Source organism: Rhyacophila brunnea, unplaced genomic scaffold (genome assembly GCF_057557595.1).
Source record: "Rhyacophila brunnea isolate RB1 unplaced genomic scaffold, BYU_Rbru_1.0 scaffold_17, whole genome shotgun sequence".
NCBI classification, from domain to species: domain Eukaryota; kingdom Metazoa; phylum Arthropoda; class Insecta; order Trichoptera; family Rhyacophilidae; genus Rhyacophila; species Rhyacophila brunnea.
In genome coordinates, this window is record NW_028232827.1 from 37,735,545 (window position 1) to 37,759,326 (window position 23,782).

Consider the following 23,782-nt stretch of genomic DNA (forward strand, 5'->3'; position numbering starts at 1 on the left):
GAGAAAATACAAAATTTGGGCCTTTGGTAAAACGTTTATTATATAGCCAATCATTAGCCAACGTGAAAGCGGTAAAATATGGTAAAGAAAATGAATCAATAGCTTTACAACAGCTTAGTGTACAAGAACGGATTAAGATTGAGAGATGTGGATTGTTTATCGATGATGTGTATGATTTTATCGGTGCAACGCCAGATGGCATCAGCGATGATGATACAATTATTGAAATAAAATGTCCTTTCTCAGCTGCTGGAATAAGTGCAGATGAAGCTATTGTACAGAAAAAAATTAAATTTTGGAAAGTAGATAAAGACAGGAATATGGTAATAGATAAAAATCACGATTGGTACTTCCAGATTCAGGGGCAGCTTCATATTACTAAGAAAGATGTCTGTTTATTTGGAGTTTGGACGGGACATAATTTTCCTGTTAAAATAGAATTAATCAAAAAAGACGAGACATTTTGGATTGAAAAAAAGATATATCACTTTTATATGAATTGTCTACTGCCAGAAATAGTAGATCCCAGAACCAGTAGATCTATGAATATTAGAGAACCAGAAAGGCTGAATTTCTAAATTTTTATTTTAAATTTTATTATGCTTAATATATTTTCAACAAGTCTATATTACATCACTATTTTATAGTTCATCAAGATATATCTAATTTACTAATATAGTTTACTGTTACGAGACACCCAGAACGAGTGTAATTTTATGAAATTCAAAATAATATGTATACTTACATCTAAATAATGATACCTGATCTTGCTGGCGATTCCACTGCGCCATATTTTGTATAAGCATTCGTCTCTGCAGCCGTGAGTTTTGGTTCCGTGTAAAAAGTACATTTTGTTCTCAAGGTCAAAAACCAAATTGGTTGTGCCAATGGCTTATAACCATTCCTCATAAATGATTATAACTGATATCACCTCATGATCAGTGCCACGCACGAGTTAACTCGCGGGATCTTTTAAACGTCATAACTTCTGAATGAACTGTTTGTGTATATTTTCTTAACAATATTTATCATTTTAGTGTGAAAATATTCACGTTAAACATGTTGATTTGGTAAATTTTCACAAATATTTATCATTCTATTCTTATTTCATATTTTTTAAGGGATTCATTTTATTCCAAAAATAACTGACCTACAAGTACCCACCTGGTAAAAATTGAATTTGGATTGGATGGAATTTCCTAGTAGATGTTCCAACTAAACAACATGACGCTTTCTATATATTATTTACTGTTAGTTTTGAAATTATTGTATTTGAAATAAATAATGTATCAATAATACACATAGAAATCAATAGATATATAAAATAGATATCACAGTTTAAAAATCAGAAAGATCAATGCATATTACCATTGTTTATGTTACAATATAAAACAACATTTATCATTGAACGTAGGTACCAAGAAAAATAGACTTCATTAAAATGTGTCAATATAGTATATACCCGATATAATTATATAAATTATTATATTGTTAATTACTCTGTGGGGTCCATATATACTGCTTCAATTGTAATTTAATTTTACAGTATAATTATTTATGTTAAGTACTTGATTTACTTATTATATGTACAAATGTAATATACTTACCTACTTATTAGGATATATCTTGGTGAATTTTAAAATAAGAGGAAATTAAATGGAGGTCATCGTGTCTAACTAGATGTCTAACTAGACGTTGTTAAGTCTTATATAAATATTTATACATTATTAAATTGTTTTTCTGTTTTTTATTGATGTAAAGACATGGCATGTATTCAAAGTAATAACAAATTAGCTGTGTACTATTTATTTAACTTATATTAAAACCCCAAGATTGATTTCGTCTTACGACATATTTTATTCTTCTAAGTTTTACTATGACATTGTAATATGAACCATGGATATAGTATAGTACTTAAAAAAATCAAAACTGGTAATATATTATTTCAATATTTAATAGTCAATTTTCATTTGAAGTCAGCATTTAATTACTGGTATAACACATAATTATTAACTGATATCTACAACTTCAGATGGACAAATTAATTGATATATCATATTATCAGTTTTCATTTCCTTTCAACAATGTATTCATTCTAGCAGCTATTTTAAATATCTTACTAGTTTTTATGTCATGGCACCTTACAAAGGCTCCGAGCAACCGTATACTGAGCTTCGAGAACAGATGTTTACGACGGATACTGGGTGTGCGGTAATTTTAGAAGTAACGGGAGATAAAAGAACGCACCAAATAGCCTCGCATCACGTTGAGAGTGAATACGCAACTTTGTACCTGGCCCGGCCACGTGCTGCGAGTGCCTGAAGAGAATCCCAATCTGGTTTGCCTGTTCTTCAAGCCAACCGGATTCCGGCGTCCTGGATGGCCGCTAAATACTATCTATATAGCATATCTGGCGGAGTTACGGGCTGCTAGTATGACCTGGAACGATGCAAAAAAACTAGAGTGACAGAGATTCTTGGAGGCGCCGCATTGTATCCATATGCTGCAACTAAGATGCAGATATAGCCGAAGAGAAGAATTAATATACAGCATCTAGAAAACTTAAAGTCTTTGAAATGGTGTTAGAAAGACAATGTTTCTAATATCAAAGTGATATTGAGGATGAAAAAGAAAAGACTTGGAGAGTAAGCTCTACCAAATGACATACCTGATATGATACAAGTAACTGATATGCAAAATTATATTATATTTTAGAATATTATGAATCAATTTAGCAACTTTTATATCATTATCGATAATAAATTTAGTGCAAAAATGTAATTATAAAATTGTTTTATTTTTTAAATATGTATGCGAGATAGACATAGCTATAGGTTACAAACATTAGTCACTTTATATTTACCTTTTGTAATTGTACTATTAAATCTATAAAATGGGTATATATGCTTGATGGTCTACGTCATAAATAATATTATATGAATCACGCCATGTTCGGATCGTACGCCGAAAGTCGGATTTATTTCATTATTAATTAAAAGATTTATTTCATTCCATCTTATTCATATGAAACCGTCGACAAGCAAAGATCTCGGTAGACATTTTCTCCATCTGCAAAAAACATAACATATGAACTGTTAATAGTGTGATTTTTAATCTTTTATAGTGTGCGACTGTTTGAAGAATGGTAATTAAAACGGATTAGTGATAATACAAAGCATCAAAAAAGATTGATTAACTAAAATAAAGTAATCAGGTAGGTAACATGTTTAATAACAACTAGAACGCCTTAGATTATATCAAACAAATAAATATGAAATCACAGGCATTCTCGCAATAACCTCTAAACTAACCACGCAACTAATGTAGACTAAGAAAACAATAAATTAACACTTGAATAATATATGCAAAACACACAGAATACTACTACAGTAATAAATAACATAATATTGTACTTACAGATAGTGTTTCTTATTCCTGATATAAAACACAATTCCTTCGTTAGGTATCTTGCAATTTGCTATCAACATAATCTGACAGCAGAGAGTTTTTTCTATTAGTCTATGGCCAAAAATACGGATTTACTTGGCCGGCTAAAAAAAAGATTTTAATATAGCAAGAACATTTTGAATATGCGACAAATAAATAAAAGTATATATAATATAGTTGTTAAAAAAATCTGTGTACATTATAAAATATATTTAATATTATAAATACATATATTTTTTAAATTCATGTTATAATTTGTAAACGACGAAGCACGTCAGCTAATACGCATAGTAAATGTTTAAACTTTGGTAATCAAATTCGAATGTGACAGAAAGAGAAAGAAAAACTTTTTAATCATATTAGCATGCGTAAAAGAGATGTAACATAATATCACTTTCACTTTAAAAATCATACCTAGTATTCAATGTCATAGTTCAACTTTAAATGAAAAAACAGAAACTCTAGGTAAGCATGTGTGCCCTTAATAACAGAAACTTTATAACTTTGATTGTTAGTGCACTGACAGTTCTTACTTATTGCGATCGTTTGACGTTTTGGTTTCGACTTTCGAGCAGTCATATCAATAATGTTATAATTAGGTATCATTTACAATACCTACTTCAATCATATTCGGTATCGGTCACGTAAATACCCATTTTATATTTGTTGATAATATTTTTTTAGGTTAGATAGGTAGTCTTTAAGATTATTTTTTTGCATCTAGGTAACATTATGCAGCATAGCATTTCTATTGTAGCTAAAGATATAATATACCTACATATAGGTAGATAAGTAGGTACTCCATGTCGTCATTGTGGTATTTTGTAAGGTTTTAGACCAAAAACCTTACATACTACTTACTATCGGGTTATTTACAGTAGGACATACCTAGGTTGTGTTTGTTTTTTGATCTCAAGAGACCTCAATCACAAAAACGATATTATGTACCTATATACCTACTAGGTATATATTTCCTTCATTATGTATAGGTATATTGAGCTAATAAACTGGTTTTGCCCAGTGCCGACCGCGAACCAAGATAATATCTACATGTTCCATGTACCTACCTAACATAACCAATGTTTTCTGTTTCACATTAATTTGTATACCTACAAACATTTTAAACTTAATTGAGATGTTCTTAAACTTCTGTTCATGTAATATTATGTAGGTAGGTATATCTTGGTCTGCATTAGGCAATAAGATTAATAATTTTATGTGCATGTAAATATAAAGGTCAGGTACCTCCTCTAAGTACATAATATTATATTATCATCATGGATACCTACCTGAATGATGTTGGAGATATACTAATGCTTTGTGATGAATTTAATTTTAGCAAAGATCTTCAACCTTTCAACGTAGGTACAAAGCACCAGAAGAAATTAAAAATGAAACCCCCGGCATTAACAGGAATAAAATAATATTTCATCATAAACATCAGTCGGGGTCATTCCACTGCTAGATGAAAGCCTCTTCTAGCTCCTTCCACTATTTTCGGTCTCTAGTTCTTCGCTGCTACATACTTTTATTGTACTTCACGTGAACAAAGAGATCAACTAAGTGAAGTGTCAATCAACAAAAGTGGCATTTGTGCACAATGTTAATGAATTTTCCAAAACATTAAGTGTGATAATATAATATACAAGGATGAATAAGGCGTGGGCGAGGGCCAAGGTCCATTTTGTGATTCCTCTATTGATGTACCTATTTTTATTAAGAAAAATGTTTGCCGTAGAATGGGGTGAATACTGAAAAGACCCTTTTTAAAATTTTTATTTTTCTGCTACACATTATTGGGACAAACATGAATGACTTAAAACCTGTTTCTATGGACATAATCATACCCTAAAATATTTTTCAACTACCATTTATTATCAAACAGCCAATTTTGTGTGATGTCTCTTTCTATCCAGCGTTGGGGTGATTATAGACATGGCGGGTGGATAGAATCGAATAATGGTAATTTCCTAATGTTAAAAATGTAATTAAGTACCTATTGTACATTACAAATTTATGTAGGTACATTTAAGTATGTAAATCAAAATCAAAAATATAAATTTAAATGTTATACAACACAGTATCATGTAAGTATTTAAAAAAACATATACTTACATAAACATCTATTTATCCAAGAATTGTTTGATACTTGAATCTGTATTTTATTTACCATATTCGATGGATGTATGTGGTGTATTTTGTAAAATATTTGGTACGTATTTATTATTTAACTAAGCGTATTTAATTTGCTACGTGACCTGTAGCTCTTTTATAATCACAAATTATTGTTGAATGTTCCGAAAATGAGTTTATGTGCCGAAACAGCTGTCAAGGTAAATGACTCAGTTAAAGTAGAATTAACAAAAATAACTATATTTCAAAACCATTATAATCCATCTACCATGTAAACACCATTTCAAGTAATAAAGAAATAAAAAGTCACCTAATTAAATAATATTATACTAGAAAAAATATACTATCTATATACCCACTTAATTTTCATTTAAAGTTGTAAAACGCCCGGTTACTAAATAGAGGAAGGACAGAGTCTTCTGGCACGACCGAATCACATTGGAACGGTGTTATTGTCATTTGAAAGTAACAATACTGACACCTAAATGAGTCGCCTGCACTGCCAGAATCATCTGAACCCTGTCTACCTATCTATGTACAATTTATTGTTATTTTTTTTCATATTTGTCCATTTTATTACAATATCGTGTTACTTTTAAAGCTCATTGTAATTCTAATAATTATATAAATATTTTTCTTGTATTCTGTGCAAAAATTAATATTAAACCTTTCTTAACCTAAACCAAGTATTTTTTATTGAATGATCCTGCAAAAATATTCAAGTACAGTTAAGTGACATATTTTGTTTCGGTGTATAAGCCATAAATAAATATACATAAATTATATTTAATATATACATGTATACTGTATGTATAGCCACGGTTGGTCTTGCACTTGTTGCTGTAGCTATGCGATCTGGTGTGGTCCATTATCCAAAAACACTCAATCACATCCCTGGTCAAACAGCGGGCAGCCGTGTAGTGAGTCTGGCTGGCCTATGGTGGCACTAGAATGATTTCAATATACACAGTCTGTTAATTTGAATATGTTTTCGACTGAAAGTTGTAAAAATATTAGAAATCAGGATTTAAATAATTAAAAAACTGTTTTATGCAAAATTTTGATTCCTTTGAAGTACCTATACAAAATACGGATGAATATAAACCAAACAAAAATATTTGTTACTGGTACTGCCATAGTAAAGTAAAGTTTAACATACTTCCCTAATAGAACAAAATTCCCAATTCTTGTCGTTCTGTAGATGTTTCATTTCAGTTTTTACCAACGATCCATTAAATATGAATTGGTCATAAACACTCAAAGGAAATCTGGCACTCACTGCCAGAATGTCCATGTCAGATACCTGCATAAAAATAAATGTCATGTTATGATATTATACGTAATGAATATGAATGTATCAGAAACAACATAGATTTTATTACGAATTTTACATTTACAGAAAATTTCCTGCGCTCATTTTTGAAAGTCTCCAAGTATGACGGGTATATTTGCACATGGGTGCAGTTAATGCACCCAATGATTTTCGGGAAACCTGCCCTTTCTTGAAGTCTGAAATTAAAAAATATTTTTACCGACACAAAATAATATCCCCGTTAAATTCTTATTGAGTAGGTAATTTACTTGTGTCTATGCGCAGTTACTCTAGTTACATGACATGTACATTGTAATATTGTATAAATTGATCAGAGGGTATCAACACAACACTCAAGACTGTCAGCGCTGTATGGCGACTGTATGTAAGTATTACTAAGCACTGCTATTATACGAGTAGCATCGGACACGTTTCCTATGCATCTGCTTACTGATGCCTGGCTCATTGCGCAGAAGACTTGGCCTACCCGTTTTTGGTACGCTCCCTCTGCGTAGAAACGCAAAATAGTCAAAACCTACAATTCAAATAACGGAGACATGTTATTTCAATAGCATATTACCTTCAAATCCTGTTAACCCTTCATGGTAAATGCTTATTTATAATATGTGCAGTTATGAAACTGAGTAAATCTATCTTACCTATGAGCCATGGCAATCTTGCCCTGTCATAAAGTAAGGTTATATTAAATGTCGATGTAATTTGTCGCACGCCATCTCATTATATCTTCAGCGTGTAATAAGCATTCAGAAGACGTGTACATTTTGTCAACACACAACTGTCACTTTGACATTCGTATATGTATTTAGTCTATGGCTGCATCCAATGCTGCCACCTTGTTTCAGATAATTAAAATACACTTTACGCAAAGTGGGTAAAAGTTGTAGCAATTCTGAAAGCGCTATAGTGTACGTATATTTTTCATATTTAATTCATAAAAATTATAGAATATTTGGCGTAAAATATTAATATTATTTACAATTTTAAATCTGGCGCGTAAATAAAATTATTTAGTTTATGGCTGCGTCACTGACGCTTTGGTGTGGGGCCAAACGCGAAATTCGCATCAAATCCAAGCGGTAGCGACAGCGACAGCGAGGGCGTTGCGAATTCGCTGCGAATATTCGCTTTGGTTTGGGGGACGCTTAATATGGGCATTTTGTCCAGCGGTTAACCACTCGCCGAGTGACATTTCGGCCCATTGCCATTTCATACTTTGCGACCTCTATCACATCGCGTACTCTTGTCTGATTCCTTATCCATGCACCTTTCCATGCCACATTGCGCTACTCGAAATTTATGGATTTCTCTTACATTAAGAGTCCATGTTTCACATGCATGCATGAGCGTTGGTAGCACACTATGGTTAAACACTTTACGCTTAAGACACAATGGGAGGTCGCTTTTGAAGATACTATTCAGACGCCGAAATGCGCTCGATGCCAGTTTCGTTCTGCGAGCAATCTCGTCATACATACCACCGTCAATTGACATTATTGTCCAAGATAGACGTAGTTGTAGTCTCGCTCGATTCATTTTTCATTTTTAAACCTGATGTATTTTTTCCACATTAATTAACACAATACACAGTTAATGCAAACAAATCAATAATAAAGACAAAACCAAATAATGGTAAAGAACAATGTTGGTGACAGCTGTTTCGTGTATCCATAGCTGTTTCGTGTATTCATCCCATCCTCAGAACAAGCCGCCGGAGAATTGGATATCAACAAGTACAAAATAGAAGAACAATATCAATACCAAGTTATTGAATTAATATACGGTCACTTACTTCGAAGGATACCATGGAAATGATAGTGAAATTAATAAAAAATATTGTTTAATCACATTTTTTAACATGTATATGTTTTACCGCTCGCCGTGACTGTGCACAAATTTCAAATGTAACGCAGAATGTTACCAGACGAGCGCCTGGCGTTTCTCGCCGATCACTGGAGTCATAGACTAAGGCCTACCGCGCATGAACGATTTACTATCTACGGTCAACAATCGAGGAGTTGTAACCATCGTATTGCAATGCAACCCCGCGCATGGACGATCGAGCGAACGGCCGAATTGAAAATCTGTGTACAGACACAAAATTTTACACCGATTCGAACCGGCCGGGGTCCCATTGGCAATGTTTTTAAATGAGAGCCCGCACATGACAAGTCATGGCCGGGCGAGAGTGCACTCATACATGCACGCACAAGTGACGCGGTCGTATGGGGCACACGCATACATCGAACCGTTATGAGATCCACATTTGACTTGACAGTTCATCGATGCGTACCTATTGGCTTTGCATGCGCGTACCAGTCCCATTTTTTCAGTTTCTTTCTTCATAAATTAATAATATATACACCCACATTTTAAAACAGTTTGATAATCTATACAAAACCTCTATATATTATATAATATAAGCTCTACAAAATCCATTTTGACGTTTCTTATATTGCGTCCGCCATTTTTCGGTGCGGACGCATATCTTCAGTGCGCGCGCATTGCCTCCGATCTATATCACGCCATGCGCGCTCAAACATACCGGCCGGTAATAATTTGGATCATGCGCGAGCAAACCAACGATTGTCCGAATGCTACCGGCCGGTTATGTAATCGTCCATGCGCGGTAGGCCTAATGCCGGGTCCACACTGGCAACATGTCGCGCGACAACCTCGTTAAATTTTACGATAAGTATGATAATTATCGTAAAATTTAACGAGGTTGTCGCGCGACATGTTGCCAGTGTGGACCCGGCATAATATACTGGAGTTAAGCAACATTGCGCACGGATACTTGTTGGATGGGTGGCCGCTTGTGTACGGTATAAGTATTAACTGCGAACGTTCGAATACCACAGCTGACAAATATTTTTATATTTTATTTTATTATTTTTCAATGTTTTTCGCCTCAATTGTCTTACAAAGAGAAAGTTAACAGACAAATTAATTTTAATTACTTACATTTTATTTTTCTGACGCAATAATAATTACAGTATTTTTTCTTTGGTAGATTTTCAGTTTGATGCGTAATTTTAGTGTGTAAAATTTTGTGGTTTCATGGATGTGTAGTAGTAGTACACCTCTCACATGCTAAGCGAGCGCTATACGATTTACGTATTAAAATATTCGTTATTATTCGTTGAATAAATTAATTAATAGTTTATTAACGCATGAATGTTACATTTATATCCGACAATAATTTATCCAATAAATTTTATTGATGTCATCATCATCATCATCAGCCTGAATTTATCCACTGCTGGATGAAGGCCTCTTCAAGCTGCTTCCACTTCTCTCGGTCCTCTGCATTGCGTTGCCACGTACTTCCGCAGAACTTTATCATTTCATCGATCCAGCTGCCTCTAGGTCTACCTTACAGACGTTTTGTACTTCTTGGATACCACTGGATGACTAGATTTGTCCAACGATTGTCTCTTCTTCGAGCTATGTGTCCAGCCCATCTCCATTTAAGGCTTTTAATAAACTCAATTATATCGCGAACCCTTGTCTGCTTCCATATGCATTCATTCCTCTTTTTGTCCTTTCGCGTTATGCCCAACATGCACCTCTCCATACCACGCTGTGCTACTCTAAGTTTCTGGATCTCTCTTTTACTTAGGGTCCATGTTTCACACACATATGTTATCACGGGAAGCACACACTGGTTGAACACTTTGCGCTTTAGGCACAGTGGAAGGTCACTTTTGAAGATATTATTCAGGCGGCCAAAAGCACTCCAGCCTAGCTTTACTCTGCGAACAATTTCATCAAATATACATCCATCTATAGACACTTGTTGTCCCAGATAGATGTAGCTTTTCACCTGTTGCTGCTGTTGGAGCTGAGTGCCATTGATGAGGATCTCTTTTTGGCCTGCAAAGCAGTTGAACATGACTTTCGTCTTTGTTACAGTTATTTTCAAACCTACTTTGTTGCTTACTTCAGCGAGTTCTTGCATTCTGCTTTGGAGGTCTTCTGAGTCTTGCGAGAAAATTACTATGTCATCGGCAAAGCGCAGATGACTCAGGTATTCTCCATTTATGGGGATCCCTTAGTCATTGCAGTCAAGTTGCCTGAATAAGTCTTCAAGGATAGCTGTAAATAGTTTAGGTGAGATTGTATCACCTTGTCAGACTCCTTTGCTTATAGGAAATCTGCGCGATGGTTTATGGAGATTGACAGATGCTGTTGCGCTACTGTATATATTATTGAAAATATTTAAATAGCGCCCAGGGATTCCTTGTTTTCTGAGTGCGTCGAGTATTGAACATTTCTTTATCGAATCGAACGCCGTCTCATAGTCTATAAAACCCATGCATAGTGGCAGTTTGTATTTCTTGCACCGCTCTATGATTTCTCTGACGACTTGGATATGGTCCATAGTGCTGTATCCTCCTTTAAATCCGGCTTGTTCTATCGGTTGGTTCTCGTCTAGTACATTCTGCAGACGGTTTGAGAGAATTTTTGTGAACGTCTTGTAGAGAATAGGGAGTAGACTTATTGGACGATAATTTGCTAGGTCTTCTCTGTCACCTTTTTTGTGAATGATGACAATGCTGCCATTTTTCATGCCTCTGGGACATCCTCTTTGCGTATGTAGGCTGTGAACAATTGTGCAAGCACTTCATTTGCATCCTTTCCCGCTTTTTTAAGGATATCTATCGTTAGACCGTCTTCTCCCGGGGGGCTTTCCCACTTTTCATGTAATTTAAAGCATGAGTCAATTCCCAGGATGTGATTTCGGGAGTATGGTCTTCCGAATTTCCATTTCTCTGAAGATCTAAGTCTATAATCGTATTGTCAGTGTCATCACTATAGAGATCGCTGTATTACTTTTCAACTCGGCTTAACAAGTGTTCCCAATTTCTGGTGATAGAACTATCTTTTGCTTTTAGTGCTGTGATTTGACGTTTTCCTATCGACAAGCATTGCTTGTTTTTGTTCAAACTTCTGCTTGCTTTCACAATTGGTTGTATGAGGTTTACATTGAATTTACGAAGGTCTTCTCTTATCTTCCTTCGGAGGGTTTTGCAAAGTGATGAAAATTCCATATCGTTTTGTGCCTGTCTATCGCTCTTGGTTTTCCTTCTTTGCTCCATAAGATTCAATGTTGCCTTCGAAAGCTTGGTGGGAGGTGTGACTTCCGATCTTTTTACGCCTGTTTTTTCTGCACATTGTAGAATGATATTCGTTATATCCTCCGCGTTGGATAGGGAAACAGTTTCGTTCTCATCTATGATGCAAGTATATGCGAGCATTTGACTTCTGCTGCAGTTTTGATCTTTCTGATTTGACATTCAATCTTTTCTTACATCTCAGCATCCGGTGATCGCTGCCGGTGTTAAACCGATTGATCACCTTACAGTTTAAAAATGTATATTTTCTTTCAGTGAGGATGTAGTCGATTTCGCTGGTCTTTCCTGACAGGCTTTTCCACGTCCATTTACGTGTAGGTTTATGTTGAAAAAAGGAATTCATGATGTGAAGATAGTTGGTTTCAGCAAACTCCACAAGCATGTCCCCTCTACCATCCCTTGAGCCATGTCCGAAATGTCCGACCGCTACGTAATCTCTTTGGTATGATCCAATACGTACATTGAAATCTCCCATTATGATGTTGAAGTGGCATTTACTTTTATTTTTCAAAGATGTTATTTCCTCGTAAAACTCTTTCACTTTTTCATCAGGATAGCTCTGTGTCGAAGCATATGCTTGCAAAATCTGAATCCGGTACCTATCATTGATTTTGAGTATCACGCTTGCGACCTTGTCAGAAATGCAGTTGAATTCGACTATGCGGTCTTTCCAGGTTTTGTTAATAATAAATCCAACACCGCTCGTGCGTCCTTCATCGGTTCCTTTGTAATACAGCACATGTCCGCTTTGTAAAGTGATAATACCCTCACCTTTACGTCTTACTTCGCTGAGTCCGACAACATCTCAGTGGATATTCGTGAGCTCTTCTTGTAACTCTACAAATTTGGCATCGCTGGACAATGTTCTCGCATTATACGTAGCAATGGTCATCTGTTGGCAGCCTCTTCCGGGTCTCCGGGGATTGTTAGCACCCTCTGCCTTCCTTCGCTGATCGCTGCCGTGATCAGTGCCAGGTTGGCCTCAAGTTTTCGTTTTCATTTTTGAAGGTTTTGGACATAACACACCACGCTGTCCAGACGGGTTGGTGTGTGGTTTTTCTGTCTGGGTGATCCTTCCATTGATGTAATATGAATATATTACTTATATATTTTCATTACTAATATGTATTTCTTAAATTATTTTTATATTTTATTTTATTACTAATATGTATTAATTTATGTTTTTAACCTTAGCCCTAGCGGAAAAATACGAAGCTTGCAATTTGAGACATTTTTTGGATAATTTACAATTTCATCTATATTAATTAATAAATTTAATAATAATTATGTCTCTGAAAGCAATAAAAAGATTTTTTTTTTAAGTCAAAGATAAACTTACAATTATTGCAAAAAAATGTGAATTTGTTACATATTTAATTCCCCAGTTATGCTATTATTACGACCTTTATTATGTAAATGCTTAGTACCTCCGCTACATGGAAGTACATTGGAATGTGGATATGTGTCTTCAATTGCTCTCAGACATATACATGTTCCAATGTACTTCCGTATAGCGGAGGTACTCAGCATCAGGCTACCGATGCATTTCTTTTTTATTGGATCCTTGACTTAATAGGTAGGTGATAAGTTTTTACCTACTTTATTGTATTGATTTGTTATATAAGTTTGAGTTAATAGTGTTCGTTGTCAGTGTGTGTTTGCCTTTTGGTGAGTGTAGACAGTGTCTGAAGATGCCGAAAGGCGAAACTCGGGTCGCAAAAAACGACCTAAATAGAATAATAATATGTAGTACAAAACTTAAATCCATTAGAATTTAAAACATTTCAATATGATAAACATTAATAAATATCGCTGAGGTCAAAGTGCTTACCAAAGTAGTAATTCGATTTTGTGAAAAATGTATATTATTTTACTATCATTCTAATGTTTTCTTTCACGACGCGATTACGTGGCAGCTTTTTTTCAAATTTCAAATTTGCGTTTACTTGTACGTATTCTCAAATCTAGGCCTCTCCTACACATGTATACATCTTTTTCTCTTGCGTTACAGACATAATATAAATAATATACCGATAAATTAAGACAAATATTATAAATTAAATAAGCTATTTCTTTTATTCAGCAAATAATTCACAACATTTGAGAATAATATTGAACATACATAATTTGAAAACATCTCATGTACATACCAACTAGATTTTTTTTTGTATGTACTTATATAAAATATAAATATGTAATGTATTTTAAATATTCTGTGATATTGCTTCTGAACAAAGGTTAGTTTAATGTAATTGAAAGTTGTATGTACCTAATACCTATATCCCTTTGGACAAGATTAAATGGGTGCTTATGTTATTGCCGTTTCATTTTTTAATTTTTATTTCTTTGTTTCAGCTTTCATCTTGTATTTTTCTTATTTGCTGAGCTTCTTCAACTTGAATGTCATATGCTTTGATATATGGTGGACATTCAAGTAAGTATCATTAAACTTTTATCAACCGACAAGCCTGTCGCTTGTGTAAAATATTATTTGATATATAATTATGATAATATGAATCATTTTTATAACTACCTAGTCGAATTTCTATAGCAATATGTTATTGCAAGGAATGTTTTTATGTACTTACATAAATGAGAGATATCTTTCTTTAAAATAAGTATTGAATAGACGAATTTATGATTTATTGTGTAAATTTAAGAACTAGCTAAATTCTCACAATAATATTATATTATTATCGATGTATTCTTACCTTATAGCCTAAGGAATAATTTTTAATCAATAAATAAGAAATCCCTTTAAAAATAAAATATTGTATAGAGAGTGTAGTATCATGAATTATTGTAATGACGGTAACAAAATCACAAAATTGTTACATTATTCGACAATGCATTATAAATATTATTTGTTTTGCAGAGACTTCCAAGAGTTCCAGGCTCGAAGATGCCGTACGCGCTCATCGGAAAGACGTCGCATCATATTTTACTGCCTCTATGCCTGGGGATTTCCTGTCATATTGACGGGAATCTGCGCATTGATGGAATTCCACCCAGATATCACTGTTTTATTTTTGAAACCCCGTTTTCGTTCTAAGTGCTGGTTTTCGAGTAATCTATCAATAATTATTATTCTAGATATAGTGCATTATTATGGCCCAGAACAGAATCAATCCAGTTTAAAATAGATCAATAATTCTTTGTGTGTATTAAAACTACATATTTGAATGATTAGTTTACCACCTCTAAATAGTTAGGCTTCTATAAATATCCCTGTGTAGGATGTAGCTAATTTATAAGATGTATGTAATGAAATGTCCAAGCACTACAGCGAGGCATGGAGAGGTGCATGTTGGGCATCACGCGAAAGGACCGTAAGAGAAACGAATGGGTTAGGAAGTAGACAAGAGTACGCGATGTAATAGATGTTGCCAAACAGGCCTAATTACTAGTATTAAATTAGTTCGCATATCCAACCAGATTCAACAATTGTCATGAGCAATTGGGGTCTAGGACAATTTGGCGTCACCGACTGGGCACAGCCAAGTGGATCCCCATTAACTGGCTGTCGGGACGATTGGCCGCAGGGACAAGTGGGCGCCGCACAGGTGAATGAAATACGCACGTTACGATTTGGTAGAGAAAATATACAAAACAGTTTAATTATGCTTCTATCTACTTGATTGAGAATCATTATGCCTGACGCTGCTTATAAAAAAGAAAATAATGCTTTCCTCGTCAGATGTACATAATTAAGTAATTTATTGTGTAACCTATATACTTATTTATATTTACAACAAATATTAAAAATGAATGGATTTGATTGAAAATAATATTATCTTTCAGCGTTTTCTCGACTTCATATTATAATAAAGTTTAAACGTGTATATTAGTTTTTACTTCTTATTAACATTTTGATTAATATAAAATGTAATTAATGTACGTTTAAACTTTATTATAATATGAAGTCGAGAAAACGCTGAAATATACATATTATTTTCATTTTAACCCATTCATTTTTTATATTTCTTGTTGTAAAATAAATATAAATCGATAATATGTTACATAATAGATTAATTACTTAAGTATTTATGCACATCTTTAGGTTCTGACGAGGAAAGAATTCTTACCTTTTGTAAACGTCATAAGGCATAATAATTCTGAATCTGTAATAAAAATGTAGATAGAAGCATATTAAACTGTCTTGTCTATTTTTTATACCAAATCTTAACTGACGTCTATTCCTTTGCGCATTTCATTCATCTGTGTCATAGACTAATATACTATATTATACTAATCTGTGTGGCGCTCACTTGTCCCGGTGGCCAGTTAGCGGGGTCTACTCGGCCGTGCCCAGTCTGCGGTGCCAAATAGTCTCGTTCCCAGCAATCGTCAACTTTCAATAGCAATTACACGGAACGGTTCAGCTACCAAATCAAATAACATATCAAATCCAACTCATTTTTCTGATTGAATTGAATTAAACCAGAGGTTGATTATAAAGTCGTTTATATTCAGCCGCTTTTCATACAAAATTTTATTACAAAAACATGTTTTTTTTAATAATTTTATTGATACTAAGTACTTCTCTATCGCTATTCGCTTTTTCTAATTGATTACTATGTAATATGTTTACAAAATAAAATATTCCATTTGTAGTTCTACATGTGCTTGACGGGTTTTTTTGGTTATCTCAAAATTATGGAGGTTACCGACTTTAAAACTTACAACCTCAATATTCATATATTCGACTTTTATTTACTGTATACGTCATATTATTTATAGATTAACACGAAACTTGTCGTACACATGGTAAAACAAAATTATTTTTTCCAACACTAATGGGTTTGAGATCTTGGTAAAAATATTTTTTATACGATTTCAATTTACTGGTGGTCTTTTCTTCGACTCCACTCCAAGACCCGCGTGGGGTTATAATGCCAAGAAAGAGATTAATTATTATGTTCCTCAAAAGTTGTTCATTGTTTGGTTTATAATATTAATATCGATAACATTTTCTTTCAGGCAAATATAAGGAGTTGATTTACTTCTACATTCCTGTTATCATATTGAATGTGAGCAATTGTGTACTATTCGCCATAACCACGTTGAACATAATGCAGGCCAGGCGGGACACGTCTATGCTCTACTCAGACAGTAACTCCACTCATTTGTTTCACAAGAAATATAAACAAAGGTTAAATTTCCATACATGGAGGGTTCAAAATTCAATATAATTAAGTCTAAGTGTGTTATATTATTAATGTAATTAGGTAATATGAAAAATATATTTTATACACCGATTTTATCGCAAGACCTATCAATAAATTATTGCATCTGTCCATATTCTGTCACTAACTGACCCTATGTACCAAAGGATTCTAGTCAAGATTCTGGGGAATAGTTGGAATTTTGCTTCGTGACAAAGAGGTAAATGGTACTTATTTCAAAGCGTGAGCCAATTCAATTCTGAGTCACCCATAATATATTAAATACTTGTAAAATAATATTTGACAGGTAACAAATGCCAGGACTGTCAAAGTCGTACCACGAGTTGGATAACCCTTTAGGTACTTTGTAACTGTCTCACTGATAATAACGAAATTTGATAAACACCTCAGACGTATAATTTTTGGTTAATTTCGTCATCATTACGTATGATGCACATATTTTTTAGGATTTTTCTTGATTATAATTATTATGAATGTTACATTCTTGTATCTTGTGAATTATTCATTAAATAAAAACAAAAAGGTTAATGAAAAGATCGAATGTTGTTGACCAGCAATGAATATATTTACTCTAATATTATGACCAATATATTTAATGTTTTACAGGTGCAAACGTTACTTCAAACTGTTTCTGATAATGGGAATAAACCAGCGCTCGGAATGGAGCAGAACGCCCTGGAGCGCCGTTCCGGTTCGTGAATTCCTCGAGAATACCGTTCTGTCTCGTGAAATCCTCGAATATACCGTTCCTTCTCGTGAAATCCTAGAAGATAGCACGATGTCTCGTAAAATTCTTAAGTCTCATCAGAATATTTCATATGGCGTTCCGGTTCAAAATATTTTGAAACATAATAAAATAATTATCTTTCTATTTTACTCGTTGAAAATCCCTGATTATTGTTCCTACATAATATGTCGATACAAATGGGTGCCACAATTAGCCAAGTTAAAATTTTGTTCTTAGAAATGCATCGAACTACGTATATTTTTTCCCAAAAATTCATTTCTAGACAACACATGTGTCTAATAATAAAAAATAAAAGTTTTGAAGAAAGCACCTTTAGATTTATTGCTTAATTTTCATAAAATTATCGAGCGCTCCGGTTCGTTAAATTGTACATTTCGAGCGCCATAAAATGGCCCTCCATCTTCTAAATAACTTGGAGAGTATTACATTTAGCTCCAGTTTTAGTATATCGTCGTGGTAAATGCAATAGGTTGTATGTCAAAAATACCAAACTTTTCAGGAGAGACAAAAAACTATCCCATCTTAACCCCATTTCACCGATTTTTTTCACAAATTTATTTTCATGGTTAAATTTGTTCCCTGTTAAGATGGTTATCAACATTTTAACGTAAGATGAATATTTAGAAAGTTAGGTTGACATACGACTATTTGCTCATCAATGTTGGCCACTTTTGTTGACATAAGTCCAATTTTTATGTATACATACCTATATTTAATTCACTAAAATTTGGTATTTATAATGAAACGAATATAATATTATACAGATTATATTATATTAATATACATATTGTTATACACTTGTACATAAACGCTTAAAAAGTAAGCTTAGACTAATGAAAAAGTAGATTTATTATAAATTGGAGATCTGTTTAATTAGGTACTTTTAAAAACAATTACAATTTTTAAAAGAAAAGATTAAAGTTAAAATACAATACATAAAATATTTTTTAAAAAAGCATTAAAACAGAGCAGGTAAATACCTACTTAAAAGTAAAAATAGCAGTTTTAAAAGAATACTTAATTTTTTTTATAAAAAAGTATTTTTTTTATTTAAACGGTAGTCTGGTGTAAAAATCTCTGTAGTCCTCTGGAATTAATAGTTTTAGTACCTGCAAGTGTTGGTATTTACTCTCCTCAATAGGGCAAGGCCCATTGTATAATTTTAATCGTTCACTGCTTGCGATTGAAACTCGCGCTCGTGTTGGAAGTGGTTTCCATGTATGGCCGAAGTCCAATTTAAAGTTTATTAAACCTTCTGGAGTATACTGGTATGCAACGACATCGTTTACACATGGGTCGCCAGTTTTCTTTCCAGGCCGAATACTGCTGTAGTAGTCTGTGCTGAATTGTTGAAAATCGTCATGGCTGAGATAAAGTGTTTTGTATGGTTTCTTTACTCTTGCACTTTCAATGATAGCCATGTAGTCGGCAGGGACGAAAATTTGTTTTCGATTTCTCAGCTTCGTTTCGATTGTTGAATGGACGCTGTCAACCTCCATGTGTGTATGCCCTACTTCCAGATATTTGTGTTCTATGATAAGATTATTCTTCATACTGATGTCGAGTAGTGCGTTTGATAATTTTACATTCCTATTTTGATACGCACAACCATCGCTCCATATTATAACTTTTTGCGGTACCAGATGGCCGATTTCCTTCAAGATAAATTTAGTAGCTATAGTGCAAAAGACGTCACTTTCAAGCCCCCCAGCTCCCTCATGCCATACATAACACGAGACGTCCTTCGTGGCTTGGTTATAATAGACTTGGTTGTGTACTTTTAATTTTGTTTTATAATAATTTGCTGAAGCATTTAAACGAGGCGAAAGAAGAACAGCTTGCAAATCGACTGTGTAACATCTGATGTTTTCATTTTTCAGAGCTAAGGATTTATCAGACTCTTTTTCCGCATTAGCATCGTTCTTTTTTTTAATGTGTTTCTGAAAACTTTCTTCGTCGAGTGTCCCGTTTTTGTGCAAAGTGCACTCATTGCACTGATCTTTTTTTGGCGTGTAAATGTCTAGATTCAATTTTTTATAAGTATTTTGAAATGTACCCCATGATACTTTTCTTTTATTTTCAGAAGCACATTTTTCTAGATATAAGCGATGCATGTCTCGAAAACTGTAAAAAATTGGCTCCAGGTATAACTTACTTGAAGAGGATCGACAATAGTGCGATTCAACTTTTGGCAGAGAGTTAAACCAGGTCTCTAACTCTTCTGAAATAGTTAGTGTTGCATCTTTCTGTTTATTTAAATTCGTTTCAGATGACTGCGGCTCTTCAACCTTCGAGGTCCATAATTTTAAGCATTTTTCCCCTATACTTAAAGTGTTTAAAAAAAATTTTTTGCAAACTTGTTTTTTAATTATATTTTCAGTTATTTCTTCAGTTTCTTCATTTTTTGCTGTAAAATAAAAGCGAAAGCTTTGTTTTCTTCTTGAGTTTTCACTGGCGATTCTTCTGTATTTTGGGGTGGTTTGCAAAACGTTTTCGGTGACAAATGTTTTTTTGGAATCCCAACTTGTTTTTTTCCAAAAATTTGTGAATATCACGGTGCGTTGTTTATCACTAATTGTATCGCACTTAAAGGCTGTTTTTGGCCCACCCTTTTGAGGACGCACATTATGCCCACCACAACGTGGACCTATGGTCTTAGATTTTTTTTTAGACGTTTGTCTATACTTGCCGGACTCTTCACTCTTCTCAAAACCCACATAAGACTTGCCTAGCAATCGCAGTTGAGAGTTTTTTTGCCTCTTCCACAGTTTACAATTAATGCTTTGCCCTTTTCGTTTTCTTTGATTGACTTGCTCATTAGGTTCATCACCATGGGTGTCAGACTGCATAGCAAACTCCTCTAAATCTTCTGATGAGCTTGATTGATTAGCTTCAGGTTGATACAGATCTTCAGAGTCACTACTGCTGTCAGATAGTGAATGTTCAGGGCCACTTAGATGTTCAGCCATCGTCATATCATAATTTATATTTTGTCTCAGGGCTGATTGTGTTGATACAGTGTTCTCTGCTATCTCTATGTCCGAAGGTTGCTTCAACAATGATTCTGCTTGTTCTAAAATTGGAGTTTCAACAGTCAAAGTATTATTAACTTCAGCAAAATCGAGTTCTATTTCTGAGCCAATATTTTGAAAAATTTCTTCTAATGGATGCTTTAAGAGTTCAATTTCCGCCGCATTCCCAGGTTCAACTTGTAACGCCACATCGTCAGTGGTTCCTACGACTCCACAGGTTACTTGAGGTCCTGAAGAAAATAATGATTTTTAAATTTGATAATCGTTCATGCTCCTCAGCAAAATGTCATCTCCACTCCACACCGTATTGTTTTATGACGAGATAAACTTATTTATTCTTACCGTTATTCTTAGATGAAGTAATTTTGCTGACTGCTAAAGATACCAAGTACCGCCCACGACTTCCATTAATCATTTTGATAGCTTTTTGGTAATCTGGAACAGATGCAATTGATCGTATGTCAAAACCGATGCTCGGAATTCCCTGATGCAAAAGGTTCTATGTCAAAGATTCGTGTACCAAATTTCTATTTAATTAATAATAATTGCATTATTATATAACTAATTTTTACTCTAAATAAACAGTGTCTTATTAAAACTGTCGATCTTGAACAAATAATTACTTTGGCAATAATAAATAAATGAGACAAAAAGTAAGGTTAGTATCTCTAGAAAGAATCTTGAAAAATTTACTAAAATTAACAACAGTAATGTAATTATAAAGTAGATTTAAATAAAACAGTGGTTAGAAAATTACTTACATCAAATTATTTGATGAATTCTTGAATATAACGTCAAGAACGAGGAATAGAAACAAACAAAAACATTACTGTCATGATGAGGTTTGACATACAACTGTTTGGCTTGACCAATATCAATGACGTGTCGATTCGTCTTTTTGCAAGTGTTGAAATAGTCGACTTCTTATTGGTTCAACGACATAAGAGCTATTCGAGGTCGTGTAGATGACTGAGCTGATCACTATGGCGCAATAAAACAGTTTTGAGATTTTTTTGACATACGACCTATTGCATTTACCACGACGATATCTTCCTTTTATTATTTACTTCTATCATGGACTTTTTATCTATGTCACTTTGTATTAGAAAAGGCTAAAAAAAACCCAAAAAACTATATATTTAACATGTTATATATTTGAATTGAATGAATACATGAGTTATAATATCGATTTTAGTAATCAGTGTGCCTTTTAAAGTGATCCTTAAAAATAATTCTGTCTGCAATGGGTTAAGTTTTCTATTTTTTGATGTAAAGATTTTTGACTAATTCATAGTTTTAATATTTTTTATATTCATTTTAAAAAACATCGATTTTTATAAAAATATAAATGTGTATAACTTGAAATCCTTTTTATTTATGCTTTTATGCTATATCATGTGTAACCATGCCGTGTTCACATAAGATTATTTTAATACTGATCTATTGCGGCGGACGCTCATATGGGTTTAATTAAGGTGCATGATTTTGGATGCTCTCACATAGTATTAATTTAATATCGATTTTATTTGGAATCACCACATAATAATAATACAGATGGTAGAGAAAAAAATGCGCATCAAGTGGTGTCAATAACTCATTTTCATCGGCGTTTTTTAGCGGAACACTGTTGTTCCGCAGAACATAGTTTGGGAAAATTTGGAAAAAGCTATCATCCAATTAATGAAAACCAAAAAAAATTTTTTTTTTCAATTTATATTTTTCCCCCATAAATTTCATATTTCGTAATTCGATTTTTTTTTCGATTTTCGGTCCCATGGAATTCGTATTAATGAGGTTTTACTCTACATTATAATTTAAAGCAATTGAATAATCGTGTTCTCTACACTTACTAGGCAAGTACCTACCTATTGCCAATGCAAGTACAGGCGGACCTCGACTTTCGCACAATTCGCTATTTCGCACATTTTAAAAAAATCGTTTTTTTAAAACGTCCCGCCGTGGGGTAAAGATATCCCCCTCTCGCTCGTTCACAAGCAAGTGCTCTTTCTTGCATCCTGCTCAGACACGTCACTTTGCTTGTGAGCTAGCTAGGATAGTGATACACCCCTGTTACAGGCGGGCTTCTCCCGGTGTAAAATAATCATTTAGTAGCTCAAGTCGAAACGTAACCCTGACCTCTAGAAACGGCTTCATAAAACATCTAATCTGATTCCTTGCTCAACCACGTAAGTAATTTTTTTAATTTAAAATGTATAAATGATGATGTATGAAAGAGATAATTTTAAGACTAAATATAAGTATTTAAATATAATAAATTTTGCCGCGCTTGCCGGCAACGTAAAAATCCCTGCGCGCCTGCGCCGAGGTGGTCCTCGTGATTCGTCAAATCAAAATCAGGCGATAAAATTTGGCCAATCACGAGAGTCCTTTTTGTTGGACGGCGTAGGTACGCGAGATTTGAAGAAAGAAAAGAAAAGGCAGTAAGCGTCCCCTTTCCGATAGGTACGGACCTGACGACTACAACTGTAAAAATCCCAAATGTAATTTGTAAAACTAAAAATGTAAAATATAAGAAGACCACGTTACGAGCACGAAAGACCGTGTTTTATTTACACTCCAACCGTTTGAATTTCTTTTTTTGTGAATCCGGGGTTCGATGGACACCTGAGCTAGCCGCTGGAACCCCGGGGATCTCAATGGCGCCCTTGGCAACGTGAAGCTCGAAGAATCGCATGGATTCTTCCGAACCCGCGAAATAAAATTTACGCCCGCGAACGCTAAATAAAAGTTTACGATCCAGGAGCCGG

At 34.0% G+C, this 23,782-nt stretch overlaps 1 protein-coding gene and 2 long non-coding RNA genes across 5 annotated transcripts; 1 reads left to right on the top strand and 2 right to left on the bottom strand.

Moving 5' to 3' along the window:
* Positions 1-1,752: 1,752 nt before the first annotated feature.
* Positions 1,753-3,493, bottom strand: LOC147074026 (uncharacterized). The gene is made up of 3 exons (XR_015070389.1): positions 3,418-3,493; positions 2,864-3,069; positions 1,753-2,439 (listed from the first exon to the last, which is right to left on the bottom strand). It is a non-coding gene; the product is annotated as an uncharacterized LOC147074026 (long non-coding RNA).
* Positions 3,494-6,254: 2,761 nt separating this feature from the next.
* Positions 6,255-7,693, bottom strand: LOC147074027 (uncharacterized). 3 transcript variants are annotated; one of them, XM_085944687.1, is made up of 4 exons: positions 7,552-7,693; positions 6,978-7,089; positions 6,740-6,883; positions 6,255-6,526 (listed from the first exon to the last, which is right to left on the bottom strand). In XM_085944687.1, exons 1-4 carry the CDS (start codon positions 7,560-7,562, stop codon positions 6,479-6,481), a joined length of 315 nt encoding a protein of 104 aa, XP_085800813.1. In that variant the 5' UTR covers positions 7,563-7,693; the 3' UTR covers positions 6,255-6,478. The 3 variants fall into 3 exon arrangements, 2 of the variants coding, with proteins under 2 accessions (XP_085800813.1, XP_085800812.1); XM_085944686.1 differs by having other exon boundaries at positions 6,256-6,526; positions 6,972-7,089; XR_015070388.1 differs by lacking the exon at positions 6,978-7,089 and having other exon boundaries at positions 7,552-7,688.
* Positions 7,694-14,352: 6,659 nt separating this feature from the next.
* LOC147074028 (uncharacterized) lies at positions 14,353-17,159 on the top strand. Its single transcript, XR_015070375.1, has 3 exons — positions 14,353-14,482; positions 14,924-15,114; positions 17,029-17,159. It is a non-coding gene; the product is annotated as an uncharacterized LOC147074028 (long non-coding RNA).
* The last annotated feature ends 6,623 nt before the right edge of the window (positions 17,160-23,782 follow it).

Excerpts from the sequence above, each read along its gene's own strand:
- LOC147074027 (XM_085944686.1), bottom strand. Across the intron at positions 6,884-6,971 it reads GCAGGAAATTTTCTGTAAAT|GTATCTGACATGGACATTCT; the intron begins GTAAAATTCGTA and ends ATTTTTATGCAG. Across the intron at positions 6,527-6,739 it reads AATTTTGTTCTATTAGGGAA|TGCCACCATAGGCCAGCCAG; the intron begins GTATGTTAAACT and ends AAATCATTCTAG.